The sequence below is a fragment of the Arvicola amphibius genome, chromosome 2, assembly GCF_903992535.2.
Source record: "Arvicola amphibius chromosome 2, mArvAmp1.2, whole genome shotgun sequence".
In the NCBI taxonomy this organism is placed as follows: domain Eukaryota; kingdom Metazoa; phylum Chordata; class Mammalia; order Rodentia; family Cricetidae; genus Arvicola; species Arvicola amphibius.
This window is the reverse complement of record NC_052048.2, coordinates 60,188,800-60,212,603: the sequence shown is the minus strand read 5'-3', so window position 1 is coordinate 60,212,603 and position 23,804 is coordinate 60,188,800. Positions and strand designations below refer to the sequence as shown.

The window sequence follows — 23,804 nt, the reverse complement described above, 5'->3', positions numbered from 1 at the left end:
GTCTTCAGAAGGCTCATCTCAGGCCTGCGTAGACAGCACAATCACACTGGGCCTCAGGTCTTCTCAAGCCAGAAGTCCAAACGTCAAACTAAGGAGGCACGTTACCAAATGGGTAAAACTTTCCTAAGTCTGTGGGGCCACTAGAGCCCCCTGTTGGGCCAACCTCTTTTTCTTGAGCGTCAAGGCTGTGCCACTGACATGCAAGCCTTCATTCGCACCGAAGAGTAGAGAGGTGGTGATTTCTCCCAGGTCACCTTTGTTTTAAAAGGGAGCAAATCTTAATCCCCAGGATCATAACCAGGCCAAAACCCGGGCACCAGTGGCTAAGAACTCTTTCTTCCAGTCACACCACGGCGACAACCTCATCAAACAGGCTTGTTGGACTGAAAGCCCTCGCGCTTGAGAGCTGGAGAGATGGGAAAGTGTGTGCTATGCTGACCTTCAAAGTCTCTATGCTGCACAAGCCCAGAGACATGAGGACTCAAGGGGAAGCACTAGTGGTCCAGGCCACAGTAGCTGAGAGATGGAGCCGCAGCATCTTTTAGCCTGCGCGCACTGTCAGATGCCCCAGCTGACTCCCCCTCTTCACCTCCTTTCCCCCTGCGGAGAGTAGACTGTGACATAGGGGGAACCACATTCTCGTGAGCCCAGACTTCCCCTCTCCATGTGACTCAGAACTCCAAATGGCACCCAGAGTCTATGTGGCTTCTCCCCCGAGTCCATTCTCCAGAGAAGACCCCACTGTCTGGTGCAGAGCCATAGGTCTAAGAAGTGGTCGTCAGAACTTGGCCGTCAGGTGGTCATCAGAACTTGGCCGTGGGTCCTGGCGTATCCACACGTGCATTGGATTCCCAGCAGTGATTGGGCTCGGGGGTGGACAGAGAATGACTCCAGGAAGAGCTGAGAACCTCCACTGCTGCTCTTGCTCCAGGCTTGCTAATGCTAGATGGGAAGGAAAACCCAAGAGTTCTGCTAGAGAAGAGCAAGGCCCAGTGTGGCCCAGGGGAGCTCTACAGAGCCTGTTCTGCCTTCTATCTGGAAACTCTCTCTTCCAGACACTCTGTACCACATTTCTTTGCTCTAATCCCCATGACATTTTGTCAAATAAATGATTTTCACTGGTGTCTACTCTTTGCAAAAATTAGGTATTCCATGATCGCTGACCACTGGGGACAGTGTCTCAAATATCCACTTCAGAAATTCTACACTTCAGAGTGTGTCGCTTTCCTCTGTGTTTGCAGAAAAACTAGTTCATTGTTGCTGTGAGCATTCAGGCACTGTGGTGCCAAATTTGCTTATTTCAGTCTGATGCAGTCCACCTCCTCAGTGGCAGGCATCCCTGTTGTCCTGAGGTCCAGGTCAGCGCTGGCCTTGCTGCCGCTGGGAGAAGCCCTCCACCGGAGCCGCAGAATCCTCTTGAGGTACTTACTGGTGTTGTTCCTGACCGTCACGAAGCACAGCGTGTTGATCATGCTGTTGCTCATGGCGATGCACTCCACCACATAAAAGGCGGTGAGGTAGTGCTTCTCCTTCACAAACACGGAGGGGAAGAAGTCACGAACGATAGTGAAGCCGTAGAAGGGCGCCCAGCATAGGACATAGGCTGAGAGGACGCATACGAGCCCCAGCACGGTCCTGCGGCGGCAGCGCAGCCTCCGGCGGATCTGCTCCGTCTGGAAGCCGGGCATCGCCTTGAACCAGAGCTCCCTGGACACCCTGGCATAGCACAGGGTCATGGCGACCACAGGGCCCACGAACTCGAGGCCGAAGATCAAGAGGAAGTAGGACCTGTAGTAGAGCTGCTGGTCTACTGGCCAGATCTGGCCGCAGAAGATCTTCTCCTGGCTCTCCACGATGACCAGCACGGTCTCCGTGGTGAAGTAGGCGGCAGGGATGGCGATGAGGATGGACACGGACCACACCAGGAAGATGAGGCCCGCAGCTGTTTGACACTTCATTCGTGGTCTCAGCGGGTGCACTATGGCCAGGTACCTGGGCAAGAACAGAAGAGGAGTCAGCCGCGGAAGGAGCCTGCTTGTGATACTGTCTCACCTGAGGGCGAACCATAGGGCGGGCACTGTAGCAAGCCTCAGTTCCACCTCTAACTACTTCCCCCAGCTCAACCTTCTCATCTGCCCAAGTATTTTTGGGTGGTTTAAAGATTAAATGAGATAATGAATACAATATTCCTAGCTAAGTTTTAAATCTGACATATACTGGGGAAAATGACTTTTAAATGTAGTAATTATAGTTCCCATGGGTCTCTGGCTAGGCACTGGTCCATCATATCTCCTAACGCCTGCAAGGTTCAAAGTTAAGTAGGCCTGACAATTCCAACTTGAAGTAGTTGATAGGAAAAACCACCCTTTCCAACCAAAGCATGGACCAAAGTTTTGTTTCCATTCCAAGTTTTAGAAAGCATTGTTCTGCATGCAGAGAGGAAAAGTCTATTCACCTCATTTTCCACCAGGAAAGATACAGACTGCTGAAAGATGAGGAACTTTCTCAGGGTTATATAACACAAGACCCTTGACAGAAAACAATTAGACCCCATCTTGCAGGGCTGATGTGAAAATCAATTAGCGTATACATGGCTTTTTTTTTTTTAACCACAAAGCATCAGGCAGTAAAAGACGCTGCTTTTGTTCTCTCCTGAAGAGCCTACACTGTTACCACAGAGGTCCAGGAAGCAGAGAGCACTTCATGAGGCTATGAGTCACCCGGGTAGCCTGAATAAAGCCTTCCCAGAGTGCACACTTGTGCAGAGAGCTCCGGCTTTCCGGAAGTCTTTGCGCAGCTGGCACAGTTAGGATGGGAGTGGACTGGAAAGGACTGACCAACACTGGAAACAAACTCTTTTATGTCCACAGCTGATCCCAAGCAGAGTCGCTAGCAACGTGACAGGGCCCTGAAGGAAAGCCAGGTATATTCTGTTCACTTGCAGACTACCCCTTTGAAGTCATCTTTCTTGGGACTTTGGTCTGAAGAAAGAACCCTTCTTGTGCATTTCTGGTTGAATTTCACAAGTTCCATCCCACGCTGGGCGAACCTAGAGGATCCTGAAGTGAGGCTCCCGTGCTCTTCCAGCTCCCAGAGTCTGAAGAAGCTGGATAGAGCGTGATTACCCTCTGCACACCCCGGATGGCTGCTGCTGGCCACCAACATGCATCCCTGGGACTCTAGGCAGCTCCTTAGTGCTGGAAAACGAACAGAATCCAGTGTACTGTTGGCACTGTGCATACATGGGCCCTTCACCGCAGCCATCATGTTGGCTGAAGTGTGGCTCGGTGACAGAGTACTTGTCTAGGATGTAGAGGCTCTTAGGGTCACATCACACACACACACACACACGCACACGCACACGCACACGCACACGCACACCATCTCTTAGTTACAGAGTTGTGATTAAAACACTCTGAGGAAGGCTGGAGAGATGGCTCAGAGGTTAAGAGCATTGCCTGCTCCTCCAAAGGTCCTGAGTTCAATTCCCAGCAATCACATAGTGGCTCACAGCCATCTGTAATGGGGTCTGGTGCCCTCTTCTGGCCTGTGGGCATACACACAGAACATTATGTACATAATAAATAACTAAATATTTAAAAAAATAAAAATAAAATACTCTGACAAATCCATCTTAAGAAGGAAAGGGCTTATTTTGTCTCACAGTTTGAGGCAAACACATTCTGCCACAGTCCATCCTGACAGGGTAGTCACGGCAGGAGCTTGAAGCCGCTGGTCACACACATCACAGCCACAGTCAGTAGTGATGAATGCCAGCGCTCTCCCGGTGTTTACAGTTCATCCTCGCCCAGTTAATGCCGCCATCACTGATACACAAACCAACAGGAAACGTGCAGAAAACTATTCCAGAGATTTCCATCAGCCGTGGCTCTGGAGCTCTATATTAGAACGAAGTTTACCATAGCAAGCCCATACTTTCATTTAGGTCATCTCAACCCTGCTCAAGGAAAGAGAGAGCAAAGATGCCCGTTTGCTGGAGCAGCCAGCTGAAGCATGCAGAAGGGCAAGGTCTTGTCAAAGGCTGCACAGCTCGCTGGCCCACATCTTTCCAGATGCCCCATGTTCTCTCTACGATGCTATTTGCTACCTCCCCAACAGCAGGGTGGGGCATGCTTCCTTCTCCCTGGCCTTCACCAAATCCTAGCAGCCTATCTCCTATCTCTCGACCACAGACTTGCTTTCTACATACACTGTTCCTTGAGGCAGTCAGACCCCTGGCAGCAAGCTTTCCCTCTCTATGAGCATGGCTCCACTTGCTCTGAGCCCATAGCTACAGTGGTTTAGCTTCAGATCCTCTCAAAGCCAGCAGTTCCCAGAGAATAACAAATAAAGGCTGCCAGGGTGCAGGGCAGTGTGATAACCACGGGCTGGACGTTTCAGCAGAATCTGGGACTCCATGTCTAAGGTCTAAGGCCCCCATCTAAGGTCTCACATGAGAATGGTGGTCGTAGCAGATACCAGGCTGGCCATGACATGGGTAGCAGACCCCCAAATGATAAACTAACTCGTCAGGGGCATCTGTGCTTTCTGACCATGGGCTATACCACTCAACACCAGGGGACACATAGCCTAGCTGGTTTCCTCAGCCCTCCAGGCCAGGGGAAGAGGAGTTGCCCAGCATTTCATAAGCAGCAGACCAGAATGTTATAGACACCTCAACACACATCAAAGTGGAGGCCCAGAGGCCCTGCCCAAGGGCTGGGGTGGGGGTGGGGACTTCTTGCAGGATCTTGCCAGCTCCTTCAGGTTGTCATCGTCTGGTGGATTTTTACATCTTCTGAAATATGACCCCATCTTTTTTGATCACGACTCTGAAGAAGCAGTCCCTGGTCTGCATGCTTCCCCAAGGCTCTACAGTCACCGGGAAGACCCCCCCACCTGGCTCCCTTGAGCACCGTCCTGGCCCTCAGAAGACCTGCTGTTGATCATCTCTTGATGACCACATCAAAGCCTGCCTCCTCTGCACCACCTCTTTTGCCCACTGCACCCTGCTCTTCTCCAAATGTCATTGTAAGCGCCACCCTGGCTTATTATTTAACCGTTTCGCCAGTATCCGTTCCTTGCCTCCAGTGATCTCTCTACATCTTTTCTCAGTCTTGGGGAACCTAGTTTAACTTTAATCAAACTTTACCCCCTGTCAATGGTTTGGTACTAGGTGAAAAGAAACTTGTCAAAAAGACGACAATCATTTTTGGAAAAAGGGACAAAGATGTGTTTACTTCACCTGAGCAGTGTGGGGCCAAGCAATAAAATGCTGGAAAGGCAGTAAGAGAGCCGGGGCTGAACTCTGCAGAAAGGTGTGGCTCAGCTATGCTGCTTTGGACAAGACGATTCACTCCAGTCCTCAGCTTGCAAGGTTCAGAATGTGTATCAGTTATCTCAGCAAGAAGCCAGAGATGCATTCAAGAAGATTTGGTGGGCTTCAGCCTTGCTTACCTGCCTTAAACCCCAAAGCCATCTCTCTCTTCATAGAATCGTCAAGTCTGTCCCTGCCTCGAGGCTTTGGGGGCTTACGAGTCCCTTTATTCGAGACACTGTCTCTCAGTCCTCACAAAGTGAACCTTCCGTGTTACTCCTGGGTCATGTGACTGTCGTCTCAGAGACACCTCTCCTGACTCGTGCACCTTATCTCTCCTACTCCGCCACCCTTGACGTCTCTGCTGGCGTGTCTCTTGTTGCTGTTGTTTTGTGTTGCTCTCTTCTGAAATCACCTTCCATAGTTCTTTGCCTGACAGAGAGCTCTCTTCATCCCTTTGGTGTAGCTTTGTCAGGGGCCAGTGCTTTTTTCTGTTTTCCACCATTAATCCCCAGCCTTTGGAACAGGATCCGGCACTGAGCAATCACTCGACGGAGACGCTCCTTTTTGAAAGAACGCGTGCATGCAAGAGTGAATGAAAGCTGGGGTGGATCTAACAGGGGGCAGCTGGGCACAACCAAGAGACATTATATGCAGAAGACTAAAGGCAAGTGAAGGCTAGGACCACCCAGCCAAGTGAACTTCTGAAGGGACAAGTGTGACCAGAACAACTGGCCAAATGTTCTAGAACGGAGAGACTGGCCAGGAGGAGAGAGACTTTCCAGCCTCGGTGCCTAGGAAGAGAGTGGAAGCGAGAACAGAAGCACTAAGCCCAGGCTGGCAGAAGGTAAACTATGCTGTGAGCAGTGCTTTGTAGCCTGCTTCTAAACCTTATACTGCGACTCGTGCATCATAAAAACGACTCCCGGCCCACTGGAAACATTCAGTTCTGCTATCACTTGCGGTCTTCTTAATATTAATTTGAGAACCATGATATCCACTCCTTATTCCGTGCTTGTACTGACTTTTATTATTCTGTCCCAGCACGGCAGCACACCTCTATTCAAGCATTCTGATACATGAGGCAGAAGAATTGTGAGTTCAAAGCCATCCTTAGCGTTACAGTGAGACCTAGTCTCAAAATACTAAGACAGAAAAAGAAAATACCCTGTATTATAGATATGATTTCATTCAATCATCAAAACAACTGAGTACATGAGATTCCCTTACCATCCTCAGAGGCAGAGGCAGGAAGAGGGCAGATAACCAAAAGCCAGGGAAAGCCCCACTGTGCTGGGAGGGGCCTCCACCAACAGACTCAATCAAGTACACACTAACTGCTCCTGCAGAATTTCACTAAACAAAGGCATCCTAGCAGCAGGGTGTCCATCTGCTACAAGAGATGAGAATGTATTTGGCCCAAGCTAGGAAGATCAAACCTGAAAAATCACTGGATTTTGAACAGCTCACAAGAAAAAAAAAATAATGACGACTGAACCACAAAACTGAAATTAGATGATAGCAACATAATAAAATAAAAAAAAAAACCATCTGGGGCAAAGACTACAAATGTCAACTTAAACAACAAAAACTTAATGTGTCGGGGCAGTGAGTCATCTAAGACCAAGGGAGGCCTACGCCAGCACCTGGGGCTTTCTCCCACATGTGTGTGTAAATTTCCAATCAGAAGCTCACTCCAAGCACCAGCAGCCCTCCCCAGAAAAGAGCATGACCAGATTCATCCGTCTCAGTGTGTCTGGTTTGCACTGCGCAGGAGATAGACACCATGTTTGAAAGCAGCTGATGGTGGGAAAATGGGATACGCTTGAGCTGTATTGAAGATACTGTTCCTGTATCTGGTTGATCAATATCCCTGTTAGTAGTAGCTCTGTGCTCCTGGCTTCTTTCCCGCACAGTTGTTAGCCCCCTTCGTGGTGCATGGATCTCATGCAGAAGCAGGACTCTGTCATAGCAGGCTCCCATCTATCCTCCTTCTAGAGGTCGAGAGCATCTCCTGGGTAAAGCCGTGTCACTAATGTGAAAGTCCAGGAAATGACCCCGTATGTTGTGTCCTGTGCTAAGAGACAAGGCAGCAGCATTTCCATATTCAGGGGATGTTGGAGACAAAGCTGCAGGAGCCTGAACTGGGCAGCCCTGAGAGTCACTGGGGAAGCAGAAAGCCTGGTTGATGCTATCCTCGACTAGGGCTATTTGGATTCCTTAAGTAAGTGGGCAAATGTTCCAAGGTTGGTGACTTGTATTGAGGACCACAACATACCTGTTATGGGTGACAGACCAAGGGGCCATCAGCGGCTGACTCTCTGGAGAAAGGAGACCAGAGCCCTGCACCTCAGTGGTCTTAATGATGGGCTCTTTGGTGTCCCCTCCTTAGAAACAAACCTTTCACATGCCATCCTACCTCAGCTAATTGCCAGAAAACTTGCCCAGTTACTCTGACTTAGAGCCCAAGTCAAACACCTCAGAGCCCTGAGGCGATGGAACAAGGAGAGCCTGTGCTTTAGGCTCCCTGGATGAGGAGGATAGCAAGCTGTGTCAAGGAACATGGAAGCCTGACCAGCCCCTCAGGGTAGCTGTCCGGAGACCATAACAAGGTGCTTTGTATTTCGAGGCAAATGTGCCAAGAGGCATGCAAAGACTCCCTGAAACCAAGGTGATCCTGGCTCATTAGCACCAGTTCATACCAAGTGGAACATCTCAGAATAAGAAAGGCATGCAGAGGTTGCCCCCACTGAGCTCACACACCATCACTAGAGATGGTCTTGTACTTTGGCATGATGGATAGGAAGTGAGGTGGGGTCAAGACAACCCTTACAAACAAAAGTAAGCAATCACCTGCTTTTTTGGTCCCCCCACACACACAGCTTTTTTATTCAAAACAACTCCCTTGATCTTATTTAAAACCCAGTTAGTGCTGGGAGATCATAGTTAATAGAGGAAATCTAGATGAGATGGGGAAGTGCCTCCAGATTTTCATGTGTACATAAGAAGTAACTCCTTATAACTCCCATCCCTCCACGCTTCCTCCTACCTGTCTAAGCTGTGATTGGGCTTCTCTAGGAGAACGTCCACAGACAGTGAGCAAAGACTTTCCTACTGCCCAGCCCCAGGCCTAGCTGCCTCCAGCCCTGACTAAGGTGAGATGTTCAGCCAATGGGCTTTTGAGTCCCCATGGGTGCCATCTACGGAAACGACAGATGCATGTCATCAGCATGCAACTACAGGAAAGAAAGGGACCAAGGCAATACCCTTGCTCAGTGTCCATCTTTGTGGCACTCACCTGTCAATGGCAATGGCCAGCAGGGCGTTAGTGGAGACATAGAGGGAGACAGTACGCAGGTAGTTGACAGAGGCACACAGGACATGACCGTGCTCCCAGGAGAGTTGACGTACCACATAGTAGTCCATCTCAAAGGGGCAGCACACGATGGCCACCAGAAAATCCGAGATGGCCAGGTTGGCAATTAGCAGGTTGGTGAGATTGCGAAGCTTTTTGTAGCGGGCCAGGGTAATGATAAAGATGAAGTTGCCAATGCCACACACCAGCATGATACCCACCAAAGCCATGCCAATGACAATCTTGGCAGCAAAGAAAGTCCGAGACTTGGTCACATCCTCCTCTTCATCTGAGGGCATGTCGTAGTCACCATAGCTGAAAGTGAACGGAAAGGAAGAAGCTTGGGCTCCTCCATGGGCATCAAATGCAGAAAGGAAGTTGGTGGAAGTGTCTGTGGCATTCTCACCCAGAGCCCCCATGGTGGTCTCTATCCAGGCAGGTGGTGCCATGAATAGCACCAGGAGCTGTCCCAGAGCAGTGTCTCCAAGGCTCTTGGTTCTTCCTGGGTGAGTCAGATCTTTCTAACCAGCACCTGAGGAACACAGTATCGGAGTTCCGTTTTAAACATTTGAAAGACACACACATGGTCAGGGACGTGTTGGAGAGAACGTGAGTAAGTTTAAAATCATCCTGAAACCTATGCAGGTCCATTAGCCACCTGCTCACCGTACACACGGATAATGGAGTGGAAGAAAGGGGCCAGGGAGAGAACAGGAGAGAATGGAAACCACATTCCCACTCAGCTGGGGAAGGCGGGGGGACTGGGGAGACAGACAGTAACTCCATTTATTTCCACTCCAATGGAGACCAAAAACCTGTGCTCTTCCTCAAAGACCAAAGCTGTGAGTGTGGAAAGGCAGAACAGAGATGTGGCCAGCTCCAAACCCCAATCCCTAGCTGACAGCCTGAACTCTAGCCTTGTGGAGCAGCCCCATTCTGCAGCAACAATAGCTGCTCCCCACATCTGGGAAAAAGTGACATGCCATGGGGTTCTGCAAAACACACCTGCAAAATCAGAGCCCTGAACACGGAACCCTCTACAGGGAACTGAACGTGGAGCCCGTCAGCAGCCACTTCTCCTCACCAAGATTCCTGTGCCCAGGCCGAAATCTGCTGGGCCTCTAGAAAGTTGGCACATTGCGTGCCAAGGCTTGCCCTAGGCAGTGGTCGCAGGGGCACAATCACAGGCTGTCAATCAACCTAGAGGGTTAGAACGAAAACCTGAGGGCAAAATCCCTGAGTGAGCGGTGTGTCCTCCAGTTAATAGCTTAAACACGCAGGGTTTTAACATCCTTCGGGCAGATCGATACTGTCTGTAAAGCTCAGGGCTGTTGGAGAGGCAGAGTTAGGTCCCAGAACCACGGAAGTCAGAACTCAGGCCTTTAGGCCAGCTCTAAGGAGAGGAGGGAATCAGAGACCAGCATCTCACAGAACAGGACAGGGGAGAGGGCCTATCAGTAGTGAATCTCTTATCTGCCCCTCCCCCGCCCACTTTTCCTTTACACCCCCTCCCAAGACATGAAGACATCAGACCAGGGAAATGGATCTGGGAGAGGACTGGGGTCTGGAAAGTACCCTAAATGTCTGAGATCTTGAAAAGGGGAAAAAGTAAATTGTCCCCAAGACAGACCCCCCGCCCCCGCGCGCGCGCGCCAGGAATCCTTCTCTCCAGGAGCGAGAGGACACCGCTAAAGTCCCTCAGCACCCCAGGAGGCTCGTCCCACCTGCTCTATTTCATAGCTCTTCTCTCTTGGCCAGCTCAGTCCCCAGCTTTGCTCCTATCAGATAAGAGGCAGAACCCGTAGCTGAGAGGACAGTGGACCGGGCGGGGAGTTCAGGCATATCCCTTCCGAGAGGTACCCCATAAGCACGAAGCTAGCACTGCTCCAAGTCAGGATGTAAAGAAAGGGTCCAGAAACACCTAAGGGAGAGATAGACGGTTGGAGAATTTGTCCCATGGTCTTTCCTGGAATTGTCCTCAGCTTGTGGAGAAGCCCACTAACCACTGTTCTTGGCTGCTGGGGCTTCAGTCTTGAGCGACCCTCTCCTGTTTCACCTAAGTCTGTGAGTCGGGGGCAGTCTGAGCGTCTCCGGGGTTGTCGGTACCTGAGGACCAGGGCGAAGACCAGACGCTCCTCGGGAGCTCTGCAGCGAGGGAAAGGAGCTCCTCTGTCTTCTGAGGGTCTTTGCAGGCTCCGGAGGCAGCTGGGTTCCTGCAACCCCTGCGGACGCACAAGAGCAGCGCTGAGACTAGCCAGCCCCGCCCACAGCGCGCTGCCCCGCCCCAGCCAATGTTCCTGCCCAGAGTCAGTGATCGCCCTCCCATGCCCGCTGTCCCCGCCGCGTGCTCACCTCCTTGTCCTCTCTTTCCCCCACCCCTCACTCACGACCCCCACCCCCACCCTGGAGATCCCTGAGCTCCGAGATGAGCCCGAGTTGACTGGAGTTGAGCCTGCTGAAGTGTCTGGACGCAGAGGGGGTGACTCCGGGTGTCGCCTGAGCTCCAACTCTATGGCTATCCCGCACAGGGAGAGCAGGTTGTGCCTGCCTTGAGCATTGTGCACCTCGGGGTCACCTGTCTGGCTCATTGCCGCCCAAGTGGGTGGGCGGGCTGGTCACGGGAGCTTGGCGCCTTCAAAGAAAAGAAAATCTCTTCCCCAGCTACTCTGCCTGAGGACCTGGGACTGCTCAGACCTCACCCCTGGGCTCTCCTCTGAGGCCCTCAGCTGAGCACATTGTCAGCTGCCTGCCCTCTGTGCTGGCCTCTAAAGGCTTTCTGGAGAGTGGGTGCAGGAAGGAAGGCTTCTCGCCCATACCTGTTCAGAATGACCTGGTCCCCAAATGTTAAATACGAATCCCTACACAGTCAGCAATCCCATCTAAAATATAAGACTGCAGAAACTACTGAAAGCAGGAATTTAGGTATTGGTACCCCAATAGCCACAGCAGCAGGATTCACTGTTATCAAAGGGCAGAAGCAACCCACATGTCCATCAACTGATATAAGAAAAACAAATGATTTATTTTGTTGAATACTACTAAACTTTCATTTTGAGGTGTAAAATGATGTAACAGTCATGGGCAACAGTATGATGCTTCCTCAAAAAAGATAGAGATAGATAGATAGATAGATAGATAGATAGATAGATAGATAGATAGATACATACATGCATACATACATACCTGCATAGACAGACAGACAGACAGAGAGAGACAGACAGACAGACAGATAGATAGATAAATAGACTTTTCTTAATAGCCAGCATTTCCACTCATAGTTATTACCTTAAAATCAAGTAAATACAAGGTCTCAACGAGATGTTTGCATATCCTGTTCATTGCAGTAGGTCACACTGGAGACACCTGTATTAACTATTTCCCTCGTTGCTGTAGCCAACACTGGGTAAAACCAGCTTGACAAAGCAAGGGTTAGTTTGGCTCCAGATGTAAGAAGGGATACAGTTCATCACAGCAGGGAAGGCGTGGCAATGGGAGCACAAGGCGACTCGTTGAACTGTGCCTGAAGTTGGGAAGCAGAGAGAGACTAAATGTCCTACTAGCCTGCTTCTTGCCCTCAGCCTGTGGAATGATGCTACCTACATTCAGGCTTGGTTTCCCCTCCTCAGTTAAACTTTTATGAAAATATCCTCACAGACATGCCCAGTTTTGTCTCTGAGGTAATTCTAAATTCCATCAGGATAATAATCAAGAGTCATCCCCAGGAGACCACCCTTTGTCAACTTGATGCCCAATATATCACCTTAAAATTATAAGACTCCATGCTTGGCTCTCAGAGGCTCATGGCCGTCTCAGAAAATAGACTGCATTGCTCCAGCTCCTGCAGTCCTCACAGTCCTTAACATCCTAGTAGCGAGTCTCTCCTAAGACTCGAGCAGCCCCTTTATTGTGAGCTCCTGTCTTTGTTTTTTAAGTTGTATATTTCTAATTTACACTGGCATAGGATAAACATATCCATTCCCAAAGAGAAGAACAGTAACAGTAAAGAAAGAAAGGCTAACACTCAGAAAAGCAAACACCAAACTTTGCAGACCCATGTCCAGTCTCTGGACTTGTGTCCATTACCAACGGGCATAGGCAGCTGTGATAACTGTTCTTGGTTGTCAACTTGACTACATCTGGAATTAACTAAAAACTCGAGTCTCTGGACACACCTTTGATGGATGATGAATTTTAAGTTAATCAGATAATTTAAACAAGAAGACCCACCTTAAATCCAGGTCTGCTGAGGTGGAAAGGTCCACCCCACTCCTGGTATACAATCTGTATTAGTCAGGTTTCTTTAGAGCCGTGGTTCTTACCTTCCTAATGCTGAGACCCTTTAATAAATGCTGCGGGGATGCCCAACCATAAAATTGTGCTTCTGCTACATAACTGTAATTTTGTTACTGCTGTGAACCGTAGTAAATATTTCCGAAGCTAGAGAGATTTGTCAAAGGGATCGCACCCTCCAGGTTGAAACCACTGCTCTAGAGGCCTAGAACGGATAGAACAAACCTCTCTATTAATATGGGGAAGGGGCATTGTCAGAGTGACTTAGAGACTGTGGTCCAGCTGTTCAACAATGGCTGTCTTCTAATAGAAAGTCCAAGAATCCAGTAGTTGTTCAGTCCATGAGGCTGGATGTCAGTGTACGCCAGTCCTGAAGAAGCAGGCTCTAATGCCAATATGGCTAGAGCAAGGGCAAAAGCCCCTTTCTTCCCTGTCCTTTATATAAGCTGCCACAAGAAGGTGGGTCTTCTGATCTTGGACGGTCCATATTTAAGGTGAGTCTTCTCGCCTCAAGTGATCTGGAATTGAGGGCGATCTTCCTAGCTCAAGTTACCCAATTAACTAAAAATTCCTCACAAGTGTGACCAGAAACTTAGGTTTTCAGTTAATTCCAGCTATAGGCAAGTTGACAAACATCAGCCCTACTTGTCCAGTTCTGCCACCTGTAACATATGTAGACTCTCTTGGTCCAGCTCCACTCCATTCCAAAGCTTTTCTTAGTGATAGTTCATGGTCCAGGCATCGCAAGCATCCTGGAATCACTCTTGAAAATTGAACTTGACATTCATATCTGCATGTAGTGGCCTCTCAGAGAATCCAAAGCAGCTGCATATTACCTGGGCCTCAGTGGTTTCGGAGGCTTTCATGGAGGCCTGCATGACCTTGCATGCCTGTAAAGCCAGCACCAAGTGGATGACATAGCCAAGTCCTGCTGCCAGCTCCAGATGTGGTGTGCCTGCCTTGTGCAGCGGCTACGGTAATGTCTATACACATTAGCTGCCAATCATGGAAAAGCCCCTCCCTAGACAGCTGGTGGTTGTTTGCAAATGGAGCATCTCTGGTGGCCTTTTCAGGCTCTCTTCTTGCAAGTGAATTAACAGCTTCCCAAATTTGAGACTTTGATGGGTGGGGTCTTGTCTTTAGGGCACCTTTCCTATTGTTCAAACACAGAGCACAAGGACTATGCTTATCTCTAACAATTGCAGGTACTTTTACTGTACCCCCGTTGTGGAATATTAGTTGAAGATGGGTTATATTTGTTTATGCCGGGGAATATTTATTTATTGATGTAAAGATGTGTCTCATTCTTTTATGCTGCATTTGTTTGACTTTGTGAAACTATGTTACTTTGTCTCTCTAAAAAACACCTGATTGGTCTAGTAAAGAGCTGAACATCCAATAGATAGGTTGGAGAAAGGCTGGGGGGGGTTGGCAGGCAGAGAAAAAAAATAAGAGGAGAAATCTGGGAAGTAAGATGGAGGAGCAAGAAGAGGAGTCCATCAGGAGCCAGCCACCCAGCTATACAACCAGCAATGGAGAGAGAGAGAGAGAGAGAGAGAGAGAGAGAGAGAGAGAGAGAGAGAGAGAGAGAGAGAGAGAGAGAGAGAAGGGGGGGAGAAAGAAAGGTATATAGAATAGAAAAAGATATAAGCCCTGAGGCAAAATATAGACAGGATAATTTGAGAAAGGCTGGCAAGAAACAAGCCAAGCTAAGTCTGGACTTTCTTAAGTAAGAATTAAGTCTCCATATGTGTGATTGTTTGGGAGTTGGGTGGCAGGTCCCCAAAAGAGCCAAAAGAGTAAAGTCCAACCAACTACACCCTCCTTGTCTGTAACTTTAATCTCTGCTCTCTCTATATACAGTTCTGAGCAAGAAACATTAGCAGTAACCAGGCCATAGCCCAAATGCTATGTTGTCATCAAAATTCTGCTGCCAAAGAAAGTGGCTCACTGTTTATGAATTTAGCCTCACTCAAATTCCCAGGGTATGGACAGAATGTAACATGAACAGCCCAGTGCTGTGGGACAATGGTTTTACCCTGTGAAGATTTGTTTCTTGTACTGGTTTAATAAAACGCTGATTGGCCAGTAGCCAGGCAGGAAGTATAGGTGGGGCAACCAGGCAGGAAGTAGAGGTGGGGCAATGAGAACAAGAGAATTCTGGGAAGAGGAATCATCTGCAATCATTACCCAGATGCAGAGGAAGCAAGATGAGAATGCCTCACTGATAAAGGTAACAAGCCACATGGCTAACATAGACAAGAATAAATGGGCTGATTTAAAATGTAAGAATTAGTTAATAAGAAGCCTGAGCTAAGAGGGCAACCAGTTTATAATTAATGTAGACCTTTGTGTGTGTGTTTTTTTTTGAGACTGAATGGCTGTGGGACCGGGAGGGACAGAAACCTCTTTCAACAGCCTATAGCCCGGTTCTTCAGAGTGTCCTTGCTCTCCACTGAACCCTCACAATCCAGGTCTTCACTATTCACATGTCTGTTAGTGTGCTGGGCTCCCAAACTCCCACCAGAATAACCTAGTAAGGTCTGTTTCCAGAACTCTAGATCTTCTCTAGGCCACAGATTCAAACTCTTCCAAATTCTTCTCACAAAACCGATTCAAAGCATAGGATCCAACAGCAACACCTCCCACTTCAGTGCCAGTTTTCAACCCAAGTGCATGGGAAGAAGGATGAAGAACAAAAGACAGACAGACAGACAGACAGACAGACAGACAGACACAAATAATGGAAGGGTAGTCAGCCTTAAAAATGAGGATCTGACCTATGCTTAGCATAGATATAAGCTTCTATCCATTCGCATATCATGCTAAGTGAAAGAAGCCAGACCCTAAAAGACAAAGACTGTAGGACTCCACTTACATGAGTTACCAAGAGGAGTCAACTCATGGAGGCAGAAGTAAAATGGTAGAGACAGAAACTTGGAGAAGTGGGGAGCTGGAATATGTTAAGGCTGGAAATTAAATGTCTTCTCCCTCTTGCCCCCCCCCCCAAATAAAAGTCTGGGGAAAGCTTGGCAGTGTGGTTTTTAAGAGGTGTGGCCTCCTTATAAGAAGCTAAGTTATTGGGCTGTGCTTAAGGTAGATTTGGGGACCCTGCCCCCCTTCTCTTGCTTTGTTTCCTAGCCCTCATGAATGAGCAGCTTCACCTGACCAAGCTTCCCCCGTGACGTTCTGGCCTCACCACGGGCCCCAAAGCAGAAGAGCCAGTTGGTCTCTGGCTAAAACTTGAAAAATAGTGAGCCATGTTGAATTTTTCTTTTCAAAGTTAATGAGATGACTACTGTGACAGGAAGCTGATAATAGAGGGTGTTGTTGATGAATGGGTACAGAATTTTAACTTCACAGAATGAGCTCTGAAGATGAGTGGTGGGAAAGGGGGAGGCAGCAGTGAGAATTGCTTAATATCACTGACCGGTCAACTTAGAATGATTAGAACAGGAAATGTGTGTGCCCCATCATTTGAGTGTTTGAAGACATGGTCTCTTCTTGTATCCCTGGTGGTCCTGGAACTCACTGTGTAGGCCAGGCTGACATCGAACTCACAGAAATCTGCCTGCCTCCCCCTCTCAAGTGCTGAGATTAAAGATGGGTGCTACCAGACCTGGGTATGTCTCTCTCTCTCTCTCTCTCTCTCTCTCTCTCTCTCTCTCTCTCTCTCTCTCTCTCTCTCTCTTGTGTCTCACTATGGAGTCTTGTCTTAATGCCTGGCCTGAAACACCATATGTAGATTAGGCTGGTTTCAAACTCACAGAGATTCCTCCTGCCTCTGCCTCCTGAGGGCTAGGATTAAATGTGTGTGCACCACCATGGCCTGCAATTTTCTGTATTTTTTGATAGAAAGTGGAGGAAATTAATTACTGACTTCAGCTATTACATGGGTGAAAACATCACTGTGTGAAATCATTTGGTCACAATGTGTGAAGAAGAGCAAAGTATCAGGAAGGGGAAGGTAGAGAAGAGAATGATGATGTTGTTGACTTTCTATTGGATAAGAGGAAAAGGGCCTGGAAATGAATAGTGGCAATGGCTGAACATTGTCAATGTATTTAATGCACCACAGTGGGCGCTTGAGACAGAAAACTGTCTTCTGACAAGTTTGTTTTTTTTTTTTGTTTTTTTGTTTTTTTTTTTTTTGGTTTTTGGTTTTTCAAGACAGGGTTTCTCTGCAGCTTTTTTAGAGCCTGTCCTGGAACTAGCTCTTGTAGACCAGGCTGGCCTCGAACTCACAGAGATCCGCCTGCCTCTGCCTCCCGAGTGCTGGGATTAAAGGCGTGTGCCACCACCGCCCGGCTTCCGACAAGTTTTTAAAAGTGCTTCTCAGCCAGGCAGTGGTGACACAAGCCTTTAATCCCAGAACTCAGGAGGACAGGCTTCAAAACTACAGAGAAACCCTGCCTCGAAAAACAAAACAAACAAACAAACAAAAAGTGCTTTTTCTATGGACTCTTTTGGGCCGTTAACAAGTCCCGCCCCCATCCAGTGGTGGCCAATGATTGGCCTCTCCTGTCTGCTCAGCCTGCTGTGTCCCCACCTGCTCCGTTTGCCCTTCCCTCCACTGCGCCTGGCTCCAGGGGCCCGCCTTAGTTCTTTCTGTCTGGCAAATGTACTAAATCAGCTCCTTTTCGACTTTCATTAGGTTTGTGCTCAGCACACCCTTGTCCAGAGCTGGCTCAGAGCTCATCCTGCCTCCTATTCCAATTACCTCTCTAGAATGCGAGCCAGCGAGCCAGCTAGGCTTGAGTGCCTCCCTAAAGCCCACTCAGCAGGTTCTTTGGACTGCGGGCTTCCCCCACTCCCTGAGCCTAGCTGGAGGGGGTGTGGAGGGAGACGCAGACGGATGAAGAGACAGCCCCTGGCACAGAAGCCCTGACATGCAAAGAACAGCGATGCTTTTATTAATCTCACTCTTTTAATATCTTCAGATTCTTCGAGGGACTCTTTTGGAAGGTGGAGAAACTATTCCTACATTAATTTGGAAGAATAAACAGAAATAGCAAGCAAATACTTTTTAAAGTGTAACAAAAAGAAATTTGTCATTTTAATATCAGAGTGTTATGGCTGTTTAAGCAACAGTGGGGTGAGCTTGAACACAGGGGCTCAGCACACACCTGTGGGTGAAGGCCGAAGTCCCACTACAGTCAATTTTGTGAAATAACTTCTTGCACGGATCAGTGGAGGGGGAAGGAGAACGGCATGGACAGAGTCCTCGCATGGACGCTGTGACTGCCCCGTGGGAAAAGGAGGACAGGGGACGCTGTTTGGGGGCCTCTGGTGCGGAACAGGGAAGAAAGCTCTCTCTGGGAGAGAGCTGCAGCCTGAGGCAGGGCACCCCAAACATTTTTTAGGGAGATGTGTTGACGGGGGAGTGGATAGACAATATGAGAAATCAGTACCTTTCGAGCTCAGACTTGAGGCGCCGATTTTCTGCCTGAGTTAAATGGAGGCGGCTGCGTTGCCACAGGCGGGGAACAGGACAGCTGCAGTCAGCTGAGACTGCTCAGCGTCTGCGCCTCGAATGTGGCCCTCGGAGGTGAGGTGTGGTGAGCCACACTAGTTGTCTTTATGTAGAGAGTTCACACCTACAATGTCTTCTGAGAAAAAAAGGTGAAAGAAATATCCATACATAACTTTGCAAAGGCTGATAGAATGATAGGGAAAAAACCCTGTGTCATTGGAAATCAGATCGCTGCAGTTTCCTAGGGCTATCACGACAAGGAAGTGTCACAAACAACAGAGATTTGATCTCTTAGTTCTAGAGGCTAAAGTCCCAAAGCAAGCCAGGAGTCTCAGTCACACTCCCCTGAGCCGGGGACTGAACCCTTTCTGGTTTACTTGTGGCGGCCATTGCTCATGGTAACCTGGGACTTGCAGCTGCTTGGCTCCTCTGTTGTCACCTGGTCTCCGTGCACTTATTCTCTGGGTTGACATTGGTCACATTAGAGCAAGGTCCACTCTAAGGGCTTCATCTCCACCTCACTGTCAGATCCCAAAGAAACTCAGGACAGATGGCCGTGGTGGCTAGTAACATCCCAAAATGGATACTGGCCCCCAGGCTCACCCAGCATCTGTGGTTCCTCTCAGTTCTTCTCACTCCCCCACCACCTTAAACCGCTCAAGCTGGTGAGTTTTGCTTCCCTTCCTCCACTTCTGATTCCTAGAGAACCCTGACATTTTGGCTATATGCTCTCTTGGCACAACCTCTTCAGACCCCTCTCCCTTAGCTCTCTCTCTCTCTCTCTCTGTCTCTCTCTGTCTCTTTTTATCTCTTTCTGTCTCTGTCTCTGTCTCTCTCTGTCTCTGTCTCTCTGTCTCTGTCTCTGTCTCTCTCCTCCTCCTCCCCCTCCTCCTCCTTCTTTTCCTCCCCCTCCTCCTTCTCCCCCTCTTCCTTCTCCTCCTCCTCCTCCCCCTCCTCCTTCTCCTCCTTCTCCTCCCCCTCCTCCACCTCCCATGGCTCACTTCAGTCTACCACCATGTTTAGTCTACTACTTTCTCTCCTTGTTCTGGACTCTTCCAGATGCCTCTGGCTGTGCTCTCCCTCACGTCTGCAATAAAACCCTCCTCCTCAGCCACACCTTGGAGAGGTCATGAGCTCATGTCCTCATTTCACCTGCTGACCACATGGGCAAATGCTTGATTTCCAAAGCTTATGTTCACAGGCCGGGGCTTGGGATTTCAGCAGGTCTTCCCGGAGAGTAAAACACAAGAGAATGAAGAGGAAAGGAAAAGGCAAACAGGGCCGCTCCTGGGTGTGGTGGAGGGGAAAGTTCATTATAGACATGTGGGAGAGAATAGCCAGAGACGGACATCTGGAGAGTCCAGAGTGGACATGACCAGACTCAGCTGTACCGTGTGAGGAGAGGGTGGGGGGAAGAGAGGGGCGAGAGGGGAACCAGGTGCAGCAGCCAGGAGGCCCAAAGGTACAAAGAGAACATAACCAAAATGTCTGGATTATCCAAGGAAGGGCAGCCCAGCTCCCTGGGCTAGAGAGTTCAGGGTAGGGGATGGGGTTGCCACCAGGAAGGCCTTGTAACAGGTAGGGGCTGAGGAATGCAGGGAGAACCTGGGGGTCAAGTGCACTTTGACATGTAAAATAGGCCCCTCAGCCACCAGTCCAGGGTGTGAAACCTCACAGTGAAGCTTATGGGGAAGTGAATCGGCAGCTGTTACATACAGGGTAGAAGGGCAGTGGCTGAGGGAACAAAGTCGGGTGGGGGCTCCAGGGCCTTTGCGGGACAGGCCATGCCCCATTTCTGGATGGTAGCTCCTGAGATATTGTTTTGCAACAGTTTATCCAGCTGTGCCCTTATGAGGGGGCACTTATCGGAATACCCAGTGCATCTCCATAAACAGGATTCGATGCTGGAAAGTAGCGATCAACACGGAAAGCAGTCAGGACACAATACTATGTGGAAAACATCAGGTTATGAAAGCACACTGCAATCTGGTTCTTTTTGGAGGGGAAATATGCACTCCTACATTCAGGAAATATCTGGAGAACAGAGGCAAGCGGCCTGCACAGGTCAAAGGAGAGAAACTACAAACGTTTCCCCTTCCGTTATCTACATTCTCTGAGGTTTAATGAACTCCTGTTCTTGTGCGGTGGCTTAAATTTCATAAACGAGTAAAGTAATAGAAAGACGATAAAAGGGAAAACAGCCTTCCAAACTGCGGCATGGGAGGATTAAAAGAGTTTAAGGCAAAAAAATCAAAGCTATAAAGAACATTAATAAAACTATATTTGATTTCAGAGTGGTAAAATATTTACTAAGCAATAACAACAAAGAGGTAATATCCCAAAGGAAAAAATGGATAGACTTCTCCACATTAAAACTTAAACACTTGCCATGAGGTGGTGGTGCACGCCTTTAATTCCAGCACTCAGAGGCAGAGGCGGGTGGATTTCTGTGAGTTCGAAGCCAGCCTGGCCTACAAACAAGTTCCAGGATGGCCAGGGCTATTATACAGAGAAACCCTGCCTGAAAGATATTAAACAAATAAATAAAATTTAAACACTTGAAGCATAGATCAAACTAAAAGATAACTGTCTAAGAAAGAAAAATAGCTATGAAAAATATAGCAAACAAAGGAGCACGATCTTTAGAACAGTAATGCTATTACATTTTAATAAAGAAAATGCTAGTACCATAATAGAAAAATTGGAAAATATTCAAATAGTTAATTGAAAAAAAAAACAAATGTTAAATAATAAAAATGCTTATCCTCACTAGTAACCAAAACTGTGCCATTAAAAACAGCAATAAACCAGACATGGTAATGCCCATCTATAATCCCAGCAATTGGGATTCTGGATCACCACTGGTTGAAGACTCGCGTGAGTGACAGAAGGAGTTCTAAGCCAGACTAAGATACAGGGGAACTGCCTCAAAAAGCAAAACAGGGTAAAACAAAGGCAAAAACTACCAATAAACATTACCTAATATTTGTTTATATCAAGTCTCAACCTGTGGATCACAAACCCTTTGGAGTCATATGCCAGCTATAGATATCCTTCCTATCAGTTATCTATATTATGATTCATAACAGTAGCAAAATTACAAAAATGTTATGAAGTAGCATGAAAATAACGTTATGGTTGGGGATCATCACAATATGAGGAACTGTATTAAAGGGCCACAGCATCAGGAAAGCTGAGAACCACTAGTCTGGATCATACAGCAACATAACCTAGAAATGGACACTGGGTTAGCGGTAACTCCCTCCGATTCTCCAGTCTGAACCGAATGCTGCCCAGGTGGCCCTGCAATGCGTCCAGGCTGTGCAGCGCTTTCCACACAGCCTTTCCCGTCTCCTGGGTCTTGGTCTGCCTGACATTTGTTTCAACTGCTGCCAGTAGCCAAACAGCCAGGGGCACCAGGCCAGAAAGATGACATCATTCAAAGCACTTGGGAGTGTCGGTGAACCCACACAGGTCTAGAGAAATGCACCAGAGGAGATGAACTCCAAGGACACTCGGGGCGGGGGGAGCCTTAAAGTGTGGAGTTCATCTTCTGCATAGCTGCTCCTGGGCGTAGAGCCTGCCCTGGAGTGCAGTGGATTCGCCATTGAAGAAAACCAGTTTCCCCTTTCCCAGCAGGTTTCAATTACAAATAGCTCCTCAGATGGGGGTGGAGCTCTGCACCTATGTCCCCTTCCTCAGGGCTGGGATTTTGTCTCCTTTGAACCTGTGTAGCCTTGTGTGTGCTGTCACGGTCTCCATGAGCGCATGCGTATTATCCCTGCTGTATCTGCGGTTTCCTTGGAGTCTTCCACCGCCTCTTGCGCTAACAATCTTTCTGCCCCTCTTCTGTATAGATCCCTGAACCTTGAGGGGAGGGGTTTCATAAAGACACCCGCATAGCGATGAGTGCTCAGAAGTCTCTCACTTCCCGCACACTGTCCAGTTGCGGGTCTTTGTGTTAATTACCATCTACTGTTCCTCTGATGAGTTCTGGGTGACACTCTGATCTACAGGTATAGAAATATGTCATCAGGAGTCACTTTATTGCTATGTTACTTTAGCAGAATGATAAAAAGTTTCCCCTGTGACCATGACCTATCTAGTCCTGGTTCTTGGCCACGTTACCTGTGTCAGGTATGGGTTCCATGACGGAGTTGAGAGCCACTGGTTTAGGTCATGGGGCTTGTAGCTGGGTAAAATTGGTGATTACTTCTCCCTCCTCTGTTTTCCTCATCTCATCTTTAAACGGGTGTCTTAAGAAACTCCTCCCCTCCAGGCTCAGGGATCTATACAGAACAGGGGCAGAAAGATTGTTAGCGTAAGAGGCGATGGAGGACTCCAAGGAAACAGCAGATACAGCAGGGATAATTCACATGCACTCATAGAGACCGCGACAGCACGCACAAGACTACACAGGTTCAAATGAGACAAAGTCCCAGCCCTGAGAAGGGGACATAGGCATATAGTTCCATCCCTAACTAGAAGCATGCAAGGTACCTTCTAGAACCATGAACACTAGTCGATAGAGTGAAGCTTCTAGTTGGGCACCAGCTTGATTTCTCCATGTTCAATGACTTAAGTAAGTTATGTCTTCAACAATAGGGACTTACCATCAGGTTATGGAGAGTAGCCAATAACCTTGGCAATAGCCCATTGGGGACCCCTTTAGCCAACAACTCTAAAAGATGTAACCTATTCCTGCCACTGGAAGCTTACCTGTGGCATAAGATGTTTATTTGGAACACTGTTTCTCCATTGTATAATGACTCCATTTAAATTCCTTTCATATATGTGTATTTTAGGAAGCTTCTACAGTATTGGGTTTCAAAAGGCCTTTAGTATTAGTTGTTCCCATAGTCTAGTCCCTTATTGAACCTGTCCAATTCTGCCCTTCCACTTAGTCCCCCTATTGTATTTCCCCTTTAACCTTTCATAATTCTCTATTCTAACTCCCCTTCCTCGGAAGATCCCCCTTCGCCCTGGTCCCTCACTAGCTACCTAACGTCTATGGTTACTTAGATTGAAACTCACAAACCTAAAGCTTAAAAGCTAACTGGCACACATTTAGAGAAAACAGACAGTATTCGCCTTTCGGGGTCTGGGATACCATACTCGGGATGATTGTTTCCAGTGCCACCCATTTAGCTGCAAGCCTCATTTTTCTTAACAGTTGAGTATGTCTCATTGTGTAAATGTACCACATTTTCATTATTCATCCCTCAGTTGAAGGACACCTGGGATGTTTCTCATTTCTGGCTACTAAGGATACAGCAGTAATGAACACGGATGAGCAAGTATCTCTGCAGGGAGATGCAAAGTCCTTTGGATATATACCCAAAAGTGGTATTACTGGGTCTTGAGGATTG

General features: G+C 48.2%; 1 protein-coding gene across 1 annotated transcript; it reads right to left on the bottom strand.

The window, feature by feature from the left end:
- Positions 1-1,295: 1,295 nt before the first annotated feature.
- Prokr1 (prokineticin receptor 1) lies at positions 1,296-11,260 on the bottom strand. The gene is made up of 5 exons (XM_042054529.1): positions 11,060-11,260; positions 10,676-10,969; positions 9,448-9,636; positions 8,616-9,193; positions 1,296-1,992 (listed from the first exon to the last, which is right to left on the bottom strand). Exons 1-5 carry the CDS (start codon positions 11,258-11,260, stop codon positions 1,296-1,298), a joined length of 1,959 nt encoding a protein of 652 aa, XP_041910463.1.
- Between the last annotated feature and the right edge of the window lie 12,544 nt (positions 11,261-23,804).

Bases quoted from the DNA above. Each gene is read 5' to 3' on its own strand.
- Prokr1 (XM_042054529.1), bottom strand. From the start codon at position 11,260: ATGAGCCAGACAGGTGACCCCGAGGTGCACAATGCTCAAGGCAGGCAC. The intron at 10,970-11,059 runs GTGAGTGAGGGG...GACTCTGGGCAG, and splicing joins CCAGGGTGGGGGTGGGGGTC to GAACATTGGCTGGGGCGGGG. The intron at 9,194-9,447 runs GTCTGTCTCCCC...GGTGCTGGTTAG, and splicing joins TGGAAATAAATGGAGTTACT to AAAGATCTGACTCACCCAGG.